General features: G+C 43.6%; 1 protein-coding gene across 5 annotated transcripts in view; it reads left to right on the forward strand.

The window, feature by feature from the left end:
- Positions 1-12,553, forward strand: part of itsn1 (intersectin 1 (SH3 domain protein)) — a 120,688-nt gene that overhangs the window by 51,880 nt on the left and 56,255 nt on the right. For 3 of the 5 annotated variants that reach the window (XM_060072405.1, XM_060072408.1, XM_060072409.1), the window contains 10 exons: positions 6,078-6,214; positions 6,590-6,870; positions 7,631-7,791; positions 8,787-8,801; positions 9,282-9,523; positions 9,668-9,842; positions 10,309-10,395; positions 10,550-10,713; positions 11,037-11,116; positions 11,385-11,557. In XM_060072405.1, coding sequence (XP_059928388.1) covers positions 6,078-6,214; positions 6,590-6,870; positions 7,631-7,791; positions 8,787-8,801; positions 9,282-9,523; positions 9,668-9,842; positions 10,309-10,395; positions 10,550-10,713; positions 11,037-11,116; positions 11,385-11,557 — 1,515 coding nt within the window. The remainder of the gene's footprint in view (positions 1-6,077; positions 6,215-6,589; positions 6,871-7,630; positions 7,792-8,786; positions 8,802-9,281; positions 9,524-9,667; positions 9,843-10,308; positions 10,396-10,549; positions 10,714-11,036; positions 11,117-11,384; positions 11,558-12,553) is intronic. The other 2 variants (XM_060072407.1, XM_060072406.1) reach the window with 2 other exon arrangements.

Here is a 12,553-nt window from a genome sequence, read left to right on the forward strand (position 1 = left end):
CGTAGTGCTTTTTGTCCCTCTCGGCAGTTCATAGATCGGAAGAACATTGAAGCCTCCATGAAGCTTACCCGTCCTATGTAACTACATATTCGTTATTCTTCGCTCAGGAGGATAAGTGAGATTTTTGGCAGAGATCATTTTCACCAATGAGGACTTATTTGTTAATGAACACGTTGATTTGAGGTAATAAATGACTTAAAATATTACACAGTGTCCCTTTAAGGATATTCAGACGGGGCCAGAAGGTGGCCCAGCTGTCTCTTGGAGGATCCCCATGTACCGTGTGATAAAGTACACAAGCCAGCCTCTAGGGCGTGAAAGGTTCTTAGTAGTCCAAATATGTTGGAGACTGTTAACAGAATCCAGTAAAGCATTTTCCGTCCGTTCTGTTCTGGCCAATTGCAAGTGACCTTCATTTGAATAGGTCCAATAATAAAGTGAAACTGTGTAGTTCTGCCCATGTGGTTGGACTTTAGTGTGTGGTTGCTCTTTAGTTGTATTTCGGATAGTGTGAGAACTAAGACCGATAGGGGAGAGCCCATCTTGCCTGCATCCTGGTTGGTCAGGTTACATCCCAGAAATAAAGTCAGGAGCTAAGATAGAAGTGTACCATTTAACATTGATGCCAAATGTTAACCGTGAGATGTATTTAAAGTGAGTGTTCGTATAGCCCAAATCAGTACAGGATTTAACTTTCTTTTATTTGAACCATGATAGCTAATTATTCAACGTCCATGACAAATTACCTTTGACATAATTTGTTAGTTTGACTTTACTGCCCTACTGCTTCCCTCTTAACATATAAATATACATATGGGATGTATATTTATCTATCCTCCTCTGCCATGTTGGCTCACTGTCTCTCACTGCTGTCTTGCCCTCACACTTACTCTGTCCATCCATCTCAACTAGGGATGTTAACCGATGACCGTTTGACCGTTGGTTGACCGTATAAACGTTAACCGATCAATCTTGTCGCTGGTCGGTTAAAAAAAAAATTGGGGCTCAGTGTGGACTGTGGAGTGTGTGTTGGTTTCACTTCACACAAAAAGATGATCAGATGAGGTGACTTATTGGAAGATGGACAGACACAGACTAAATGCTATAAGACTACAGTTAGGCATCTCATTCCAAGATCTGTTTGTGTGAAGTGAAAAATATTATCCCTCACACTCAATTTTTCCATCTCCTCCACACTAAACTAGCGGCGATTCTTCAGAGCTGTCATTTTCCTAAATGAGCCGTGGCAATGTTTCAAATGAGCTCCTAACGCTGCCCTCTTCAGATGGCCCCGCTCTCTACACACAGTCAACTTGCAGTAAGCAAGTTGCCGCTCTAATCGCAGCCGCGGTTAGAGCCACTGCCTCACTTGGAGAGTATGTGTGTGTGTGTGTGTGTGTGTGTGAGTTGGAGGCAGAACGGGAGAGAGATATGCAGAGTTACGAAATAGCAGGTGGCTGGCGCGGTTCGAAATGGCTGTTATTTCAATTTGCACATTTTAATCTGATCGGTTAACTGGTATTAACCGGTTATTGAGGCTCGGTGGTCGGTCAAGAATATTTGACATTTTCCCCATCCATAATCTCAACATGACTAACTTTGGTATGCTTTTAAATTATATTCTGTCAGTAACCCCTTTTATTTTGTATTTCTTTATCTCCCTTTCTACTCTGTTTCTACCTCCTGGTACTCTTGCCTTTGCCCATGCCAGTGTCTGTGTGAGTTCTATGCAAACCACTGTTCCAGGATAGAGGCCCTACAGGAGACGCTTCAAGAGGAAGACGGGTAGAGCACAGTGCCTCTCCTGGTACTGCAGCTGGAATATTATATAGCTCAACAATCCTACTTGCTAGTGGTATAGTAGCGATGATAATGTAAATGGGCTGCATTTATATAGCGCTTTTCTAACCATTGTCCACCCAAAGCGCTTTACAATATTGCCTCACATTCACCATTCACGCACCGACAGCGGAGTCAACCATGCAAGGCGACAGCCAGCTCGTCGGGAGCAGTTAGGTGCCTTGCTCAAGGACACCTCGACACTCAGCTAGGAGGAGCCGGGGATCGAACCAACAACCTTCAGTTTACCAGCCAATCCGCTCTACCTCCTGAGCTACTGCCGTCTATGATGGAAAGTAAACTTAAATACAGCATGCTGATGTCATGCAATTGTCACTTGTTGGACAAAAGCTTTGGGAAATAGTAACTTTTATTTGTTAGTTTAAATCGTTTGCTTAGTATTTTTGGATATCGAGCCCCTGATAACATAAGGTGAATGTAAAACATTGTTTCACATACACCTTGCTCAGTGCTGCCCCTGGGTGCAGACAGTTGTATGGCAGCCTTTCGGTTTGACTGATCACCTTCACCTACACACAAACTTGCATACATTGCCGCTGGTATGTTGTGTGTTTTTTCTCTATGGATTTATAATGAGCAGTTCTATCTCTTATCTGGACATCGTTTGTCTGATGTGCCCCCAGTCTCTATTTCTTTTCTCCCGCCTCCAACAGTGACAGTCACCAGTGAGAGTCACTGTCACTGTTGGTCTGGGCTTTATTCATTTAATAAGTGTGGGCTTAGAAAAGTCAGCCAAGACAGATCGTCTGGGCTGACTTTTCTAAGCCCACACAACATATCTATATTTATCTCCTGCATTTTTGTCATCATTTGGTGCTGTTTCTTCTACCGTTGCAACAAAATCAAGCAATTCTGACTTTTACTAATTATTATATTTTAATATATTTTCATTAATTTAATAATGTTCTCATGTTTATTGAAAAAGATAGGGAGGGCTTTGCCCCACTAGCCCATTGATACGAGCCGTCCCTGCGCTAATGGACCTCGCCCCTGTGCTGCATGGCATTTCAGCGACGCATCACTACGTTGTTCTAACCTCACACCATGCCACTAACAAGGGACAGCCAACTAACACACATCAGCAGCTAGCACTGTATGCAAAACCATATGTAAGATGTCTCAACATCTCTAGTGTCCCCCACCCCACAATTCTCGTCTCCTGTCATGCAGCATGTGGACAAAGTGCATAGTTAGCCGTTGTGGTTCCCATTTCTAGGCAGAATTTCCTAATAGCTCCTGAGCGGTTGGTGTCCGGAATTGAGCAAGTGCCACTTTAAATTTTACTCAGAGATTAGATTATTAGTGGGATATTGTGCCATTTGTGGAATGGAGATGAGACCTTTATGGTCTGTCCCCCATGAAGCCGTCCTATGAGTTGACCAGCAACCTACTCTACTGTTTTCAACCACAACAGTTGTTTTCATTTTATCAGTGTGTGTGTGTGAGAATGAAATTCAATTCAATTCAATTCAATTTTATTTGTATAGCCCTTAATCACCATTACAGTTTTTTTTTTTTGTTTTTTTTGTTTTTTTTGGGAAGTGTGTGTGTGTGTGTGTGTGTGTGTGTGTTTTCAGTGCCCGGTGCAGTTACATCATTGTGAGTCAGCCGCCAGGGTGTGCTTTACTCGACTTTACACCACCAACTCATCCTCCTTCCTTCATGTCCCTTACCTCCTCTACATTCATCCTTGCTTCCCCACCACCTTCCCTTTGACCCCTGCCTTTGGCTCATCTGACTTGTATGCTCTTATTTTACCCTTATAGTGCTTATTGAATAACTATAATTAAGCCAGTTTACGCTAGCAGCTGATCGTTCATAAAGTACTTACCTAGCTAAACTGGCTTAGGAATTACAAACCAGCTAAAGCTACTTTCTTTGGACTATATAAATGCTGGTAGGCAGACAATTAAGGAATAAACAGGAAGGCAAGTTGTACAAGTGTGTGTGTGTGTGTGTGTGTGTGTGTGTGTGTGTGTGTGTGTGTGTGTGTGTGTGTGTGTGTGTGTGTGTGTGTGTGTGTGTGTGTGTGTGTGTGTGTGTGTGTGTTTTGAAATGACTACAGTTTACTGCTGTAGTGATGAGGCACATCCTAACAGCACAGCTGGCTGGCATAAAACTGACAGCTCACCACTTTCTCTTCCTCTTTTACAAAGAATGCTGCTTCCTGCAAGGTCTTCCCCACTGCAATGTACAAGGCCAAGAAAAATATAAACAAGCGTAATTTTACTCAGGTTAAAGATGATCTTGATGTAAAATAGTTGAAAATAGTCAATTTAATAAAGCATGATCATAGGAAGACATAGGCAGCAATTACCAAGCCTCTTCATTGAGACAATGGGTGTGCATATGAACGTTCACATTGTTAACACAAGCAGCAAAGGGTTTTAAATACGGTACACAAGGACAAAGTGGTTCCCAGAGTTTCCAACTATTCAGGTGCGATTCAAGGAAACTAAAGGTAATTACGGTCTAGTCTAGGGCCCTAGTTGTCAGTAAAAATACTGAGAGTCTGAGATGATAAGCAGTTCATGTTCAAATCAGGAAGGGGGGAAGTTGGGGGAGATAAGTTATTTCATACAAAGGGGGAAAGGTGGTCAATCCTGAGGAGAAGGCCATAGGCCTGGCTGTAGTGTTAGGTCTATCCTGGGGAGAAGACCATAGGCCTGGCTCTAGTGTTGGGTCTATCCTGGGTAAGAGGGCTATTCCTGGCTGTAGTGTTAGGTCTATCCTGGGTAAGAGGGCCATAAGGCCTGGCTTTGGTGTTTAATCTATCCCTGTAGTGTTAGGTCTATCCTGGGTAAGAGGGCCATAAGGCCTGGCTTTGGTGTTTAATCTATCCCTGTAGTGTTAGGTCTATCCTGGGTAAGATTTATTTATTTATTTATTTATCTATCTATCTTGTAAAAAATCTTGGCATTCAGTCTGTGGAAACAAAGGAAGAATTTCATTGTACAACTGAGAACGTCTCATTTGTGCATATGACAATAAACACATTGAATTGAATTGAATGGCCATAGGCCTGGCTGTATTGTTAGGTAGGTCTATCCTGGGGACACTACACAATACTACAGCCATAAGGCTGTAGTGTTGGGTCTATCCTGGGAGAGGCCCATAGGTCTTTCTGTAGTGCTAGGTCTATCCTGGGTAAGAGGGCCATAGGCCTGGCTGTAGTGTAAGGTCTATCCCGGGGAGAGGGACATGTGGCTGTAGTGTTAGGTCTATCCTGGGGAGAGGGCAGTGTGGCTGTAGTGTTAGGTCTATCCTGGGGAGAGGGCAGTGTGGCTTTAGTGTTAGGGCTATCCTGGCTGTAGTGTTAGGTCTATCCTGGGGAGAGGGCCATGTGGCTGTAGTGTTAGGTCTATATTACGGAGATGGCCATTGGCCTGGCTGTAGTTTTAGCTGTTTTGGTTATGTTTGTAGAGGAAGTAAGTTTTCTTTGAGCTGCAAAGAGACTTTATGCATAGGCTTATTTTTTTATAATACTATACTATAGCACTATACCATACTATATGGAATGGGAGCTTACAGGTTTTATGTGTTTTTTAAATTCACATCCAACTGCAAACAATCAAATAATATTCACATGATCGACTAGTTTTTTCATTTTATTCTTATTTTAATTTGGATTCTATGGTTACGTTTGTATAGTTTTACATAATTTCTGCATGTGTGTCCATGCAATCACAAGGTATAGTATATTGTGATTTCTAGAATATGTTGTGTTCTAATTATCGCATCATATTATAACTAGGCAGTTTAAAAGCAGGGAGCTAAAGAGATTATTGGTTCCTCCCATTTTCTGTGAGGCTGAAAATATATTTGCATTTCAAAACTTGTGAATCGTAGACCTTTGGTCAAATACTAAATGGTGTTGCTATCATTCAACTCAATACAGTTTAATCTTAATTCAACTCCTTCATGCAAAGCTAACCTTTATCCTCAAGTAGTTTGATGTTGATCTCACTAATGTACTTGCATTATATTTATTGCCTGGAATTATAACTTATTTGAAAGTATAACAAAATATGTTTTTTTTCCCCAAGGCAACTGCCTTGACTAACCACTAATGAAGTGATTAATAGCGTGTGCAGTAAATGGAGAAAAGCTATAAAGCCATTTCCTGAAACATGGCATCATGTGACACTGAGTTTGGCTGGTCACCTGCCTCAACCCTCCCCTGCTCACCGCTCACTCCCTCCCACAATGCATTGCAGGAGCTAAGGGAAATTCACTGCCGGCAGCAGAGACAGAAGCAGAAAGAATCGGAGGGGTATGCTCACACGCAAACACACCCATTCTCACACGCACACACACAGAATGAGAAGAGGTCGGCTGAGCTCCAGGACATCAGGCAAGTTACGGAGAAATGATACTTGATATGTTTTTGATAATAAAGTCCATTGAAAAGTTATAAAAGGTCTCTTTAAGGCCCCGTTTATACCAACTGCAGAGAAAGGATTGTACTATTGGGAAACAGATGCACTAAAATGTCAAAATGTGGGAGAACTGTCTTAAAAATGGCATCACAGACCCGAACGTTTGGGATCAGTGCATTATACGATCTTAATAAGAGGATTATGCCATTATACTGTACCGTCAAATCAACTACCTATTAATGATGTTGGTATGACATGGGTTTCCGTTTGCCGTATGTAAGAGAAAGAGTGTATGTATGCAATTGTGCATAATAGTTTATATTTATATTTGTGCACACACGGTTTCTCAGGTGTCCCTCCGAAGAGGTGGGGGCCTGGAGAGGTGAGGGGGGCGCTTTAGCCCCAAAAGTGCCCAGTCCCGGGGGGACGTCCGCGTCACAGGCCTGGCTGAACCGGGTCACCCTGGAGGAGGAGGAGCGGAAGAGAAGGGGGATGGAGGAGGAAGAGGAGGGTCGCAAGAAGACGTTGGAAGGAGGAGAAGAGAAGGAGGACGAGGGCATAGCCAACAAGGACGTGCAGGATAAAGTCAACAAGCTGTTCAGCCAGCAGCCGGACCCCTGGGCCCCCACAGGTGTGTGTTCCCGTTCAATCATGTTTTATAGATGGGGTTGGACGGTGGAGACGTGTTGAACTAACTGCATATCCAAAACGCTTTGCAATGTGATTTGACAAGTGCTTTCAAGGAAAACACAAATGCAAAGGCCACAACCCAAATGCAAAGGCTAGAACCCAAATGCAAAGGCTAGACCCTCTTTGAGGATAGTATAAACATGTACATATAGCATACACGTTTATAGAGTATACAATAATAGTTAGCCGACAATTATAGTTGAATAGTCAAATACATTGTTAACAGCCGTTGATACTCACTTCAGTGTGTATTTTCTGTTGATGCAGATTCAAATTTTGTATATGCAGTGGGTTTTACAGGTCTGGACCACTACAGGATTTTCTGATGTTTGAGGTACATGATATCCTCTGTATCTTTTTCTATTTCAAAATTCAGTTTTTGAAAGATTAAACTATTGTCCTAAAATTATATAATAACTGTTATATAAGAATGGCTCAGTTGAGCCATGAAATATTTTAATAAAGGTTTCCTCATTAGGTTTGTTTTCTGTTGAAATCTCAATCCATCACACAATGCTTTAGTTATGAATATAATCGCAGGATGGCTTTCATTATAACTTTAATCCTATTGTATCATGGCATACGACATGTCATGGTAAAGGCCCACTGCCCAGTATGACCCTCTGTTGCACTGTACATTTGACAAATAAAACACTTTGACTTTGATTTGGACTTGTGTTGTGATCTTGTGGTTGCCATAGGGATTGCAGAGCGGGCTCCGGCCCCCGGCCTGTTGGAGCAGAAGGTTCCAGTCACCAGCTTCGACCAGCAGCCCATGAAGGTGGTCTACTACAGGGCCCTGTATCCCTTTGACGCACGAAGCCATGACGAGATAAGCATCGCGCCAGGGGACATTGTTATGGTTGGTCATACACACCACACACCACACAAACACATACTTCTGTACACTCAATTAATGTCACATGGATTGGTAAAAGTCCTGTGTGGGTGGGTGTCTGAATGCAAGCTTGGAGCGGGACAGGAAATGAATGGAATGACGGGCGGTGAAGATGTTTCTGTATTGAAGATTCTGTATTGATCTGGTTGTTAGTGGTTATTAGTGCTGAGCTCGATGATTCAGATATTGGTTTGTTACATATGCATTCAAATCTCAATTCTGGATTCATATGCTTCAGGTGGGGGGTTTCTAAAAATATATTTGCGAACCAAACGAATATCCCGGTGAATACTTATGATACTTAATATGTATGGAAGGGAGCGAGACACCCCAGTTCCACCAGTCCAGTCCACCCACCACTAGCCCTCATCAAAAGGATGAGCAGGCCGTGTGACGTCTGGGCTTCACTGGTTTGGTATTGGGATGTTAGGCCATTATCCTAACACCTCAGTGTAGCACTTGGACACCTGCCGTCCAGTGTGATAATCAGCAGACCGAGACGTTCTCTCACCCGCACTGATGCTCTGATGAGTTGATCTGAAGGCTAATGGTGCCCACGCAGTAATCCTACCTGATATCCTAGTTTATCTTTTTGCGTTACAAAAACAAAACAACAGTAGTTGTAAACAGGAAAAAAGCATCAATTGACAACTGATTCTGCAGCAGGAGTCTCCGCCGGCTACCCCTCAGGCAGGAAAAGATGAGCACTATGAACTCACTTTTTTTGAGTTTCTCCCTCAGAATATTCCAATATTTGTTGGGAAAACCTAACAAATATTCAAAGCTTGAATTGATGTATTCGGGCCAGCCCTAGTGTCACTTACCAAACCTTCCTGTGTCGTAAATGTGTTTGACTCTAGATTGTCCCTTCATAGTGTGCGTGGGTCTTTGTGTGGATTTGCCCACGTGTGTGGATGTGTAATAACTGTTTGCTTTCTCCTTTGCCATCCAACCTGAAGGTTAAAGGGGAGTGGGTAAGTTCTTGCCCCGCCCACTGTGTTGTCTTCACCAATCACAGGCCATGATTTAGTTGTTCAGAGCGGCTCGTTGGCTCGTTCAGAGCCAGTGGATGCATGTCTTTATCTTGATTTGAGTCACACCTTGTTGTTGTCGTTGTTTGTTACACCTGTTGTTGTTTGACCTGCTGCCTGATGCACCTCTAACCGTCTGAACAAGAAAAACACATTCTCCTGTCAGACCAGTTTCATACGGCACCATAAGTACTAAAGCAGGCAATGCCCTCCCTCCTGTTGTTGGCCCAAACTATTGTTTGCTAGGACAACAAGTCAGGAATACTGGATAATCCTGCATTTTGGATATCCTTTCTTTGCTTTTGGGTTTAAAACCACCACTCATCCCCATACAGTGGTCGATATAGGGAGTGTTAATGCAGATCTTATACTGCTTTGGATGTGGAATTGATGGCTTTTGTTGCTGTTGCATTATTCCAATAGGTGGATGAGTCCCAAACCGGGGAGCCTGGTTGGCTAGGAGGAGAGCTGAGGGGACGGACTGGATGGTTTCCGGCCAATTACGCAGAGAGGATCCCTGACAGCGAAGCACCAATCAGCCTGCGTAGCTCTGCCTCCGCCACGCCCACCCCCACCCGGCAGCCTGTAGCCACCCCTCCCCCCGCCCCTGGACAGAGCTCCTCCGCCTCTTCAGTCAGCAGTAACTGGGCCGACTTCAGCACCACGTATGTACCGGCTGATAGCTCAGTACATTGCAGATATGTATAGAAAATAGTTTGAAAGCTAAATTTAAAAAACAAGATTTAAATGTATTTTATTTTAGAACTCAATTGAAGAGTGTTTGTATGTGTCTGTGTCTGTGTGTGTAGCTGGCCCTCCACAACAGCCAACCAGTCAGACAGCGAGGGATGGGATGCCTGGCCAACATCCTCCACCAATCAGAACCCTTCCCTTAGTGTTCCTTCCGCTCAACTACGCCAGCGTTCCGCCTTCACACCCGCCACCATGACATCAGGCTCCTCCCCATCTCCTGTCCTGGGACAGGTAGCATTGTTACTTTAAAGGTCCCAAGACATGCAACCAGGTGTGGTGTGATTAGCCGTTACAAGCTGTTTTGAAAATCTGCCCCTTATGTCATCACAGGTGGGCGTGTCCACCTAGATGTGTGCTGGATAGAGCAGTCTACCAGCCTACCCAGTGGACTGTAGCAATTGTTGCTCATCTATCCGTCACTCATCTAGGTGGACACGCCCACCTGTGATGTCATAAGGGGCAGATTTTCCAAACGACTTGCAACGTCTAATCATACCACACCTGGTGGCATGTCATGGAACCCTTAAAATAATGTTATTTTACAATTATTAGGAAAATTATGTTTACAGTGACTTACAATATGACACATTCTTGGTGTCATATTCGTCGTAAGTCGGTTACTGAGGATGAAATTATTGTAAGCTTATTTCTCTGTCCCTTTCTCTCTTTATTTCTTTCTCTCTCTCTCTCTGTTAAGGGAGAGAAGGTAGAAGGCCTGCAGGCTCAGGCCTTGTATCCGTGGAGAGCCAAGAAGGACAACCACCTCAACTTCAACAAGAATGAGGTGGAAATTATCATACCACTCATGCCTTGGTTATATTATTTATTGATTTATTTTAAAGAATAACAATAATAAGTGTTTACATTCGAGCATTATGGTAATGCATTTCTTTAGTATGGTATCCCATGGCTTCCTCATACTCCTCTTCTTGTGGCAGGTCATCACAGTTCTTGAGCAGCAGGACATGTGGTGGTTAGGGGAACTGCAGTCTGGCCAGAGGGGCTGGTTCCCCAAGAGCTACGTTAAGCTCATCTCAGCCTCCATGACTGCCCCGCCCCCCCCAGCAGCCCCTTCCCCGGCCCCCCCACGCAGCAAGACCAGGTGATGGGCTGGAAGAGTCACAAGTGAAGAGACAAGTGATCTTTCACATACAAGGACTCCTCTGTGGTGCATTGGTGCACCACACAGATATACAAGATATTTAAATACACCAACGCTAGAGGATACAACATAGATGCTTGTGTATAAAAAAAGAATATCTATACATATAATCAATGTAATGTTTCAAAAAATATATATTATGTTCATCGAATATATAATAAGTAAGTACAAGTAAGTACATCTTATAAAACATAGTAAATGTCTTGACTGTGTTACCTGATATATTTCAGGACCACTGATTCCTTCACACTTCTTCCTCCTAGTGAGTCTGGAGCGTCAGAGAGTCCCCCCTGTGGAAAACACCCCTCTCCCTCCCCCACAAAGCTGTCAGATTCTGGGGAAGGTAACACACACAAAATCAAACACAACTCTGCTCACACACATGCAAGCTCAACAACCACACCCACTGTCTGCACACATCGGCCCTGAATGATCTCGCCCTGTGCACCAACGAGAGCAGCTCACACATAAACACACACATACACACACACACACACACACACACACACACACACACACACACACACACACACACACACACACACACACACACACACACACACACACACACACACACACACAGGGGCTCATGGTGCTGTGTCTGTCTCTAGAGTATATGGCCATGTATACCTACGAGAGCAGCGAACAGGGAGACCTCAGCTTCCAGCAGGGCGACGTCGTCTTGGTGACCCGCAAAGAAGGGGATTGGTGGACCGGCGTGGTCAGCGGCAAGAACGGGGTCTTCCCGTCCAATTATGTGAAGCCACGGGACTCCAGCTCTGAGGTTTGTTACACTCCCAGCACAAGACACCTTGGCTACATTCCATTGGTGTTCATAATTAAACTCTAACTTAGGGGTGTATGGTATAAACTGTATAGCAAGTACATTTGTGCTTTTGTGCAACAGTATGGATTTTGACGTTAACGTGTGACCGGTAGACAGTGTTCTGTGTAACGCGTTACAAAGTAAGTAACACGTTAATACAGTAACGTAACTACTGTTTCATGTAAAAAGTAAAGTTGCGGGCATTTACTGAAAATATGGAAACGAAACGTAGTTCCTTTTTCAATTCGGCGCGACGTTACTTTTACCCAGGGACAGATTTGACAGCGATACTGCCTTCTCAGGCAGTATGCTATTCTCAATCCACACCGTACGAGACAGACGCTGGTAGCGTGAGGCTGTCTCTGCATATCTTCCACAGATATCGCTTCCGCAGGCAATTTCCAAAGCCAGTTCTTACGACCACAAAAACCAGCGCTGGAACGAGATCACAAACGCCGTCACTGTCAACCTGTGTAAGGACATGGTTCCCTTTCAAAATGTCGATAGAAAGGGCTTTAAAGAGATGGTCAAAACACTCAATCATAGGTACGCGTTACCTGCCCGCACACAATTCAGCCAAATTGAGACGCCAAAACTATACGGCAAGGTCATCGAGCAAGTGGAGAAAGAAATCCATACTATTAAACATTAGTGTTTGTAAGAGATGGAAGTAACTTGAGAAAAAAATAATAATAATCTTTTCATGCAGTTTTGCTGCCTAACCAATACCCCTTCAGAAGCATTTATATTGAAACTAGAAGACACAATTAACATACCGTGATATAATACCGCTACCGTCTATGCCTCAAATCATACCTTTACATACATTTTAGTACATACCGTACAGCCCTACACTGACTAGAGTAAATGGATGGGCTGAGCCAAGGGGATTATTTTATGCTTAATGATCTAATGTCCAGAGAAAATCGGTCGCCAATGATACACGGCTCTGTG

This window comes from Gadus macrocephalus, chromosome 15 (assembly GCF_031168955.1).
Source record: "Gadus macrocephalus chromosome 15, ASM3116895v1".
NCBI lineage: Eukaryota > Metazoa > Chordata > Actinopteri > Gadiformes > Gadidae > Gadus > Gadus macrocephalus.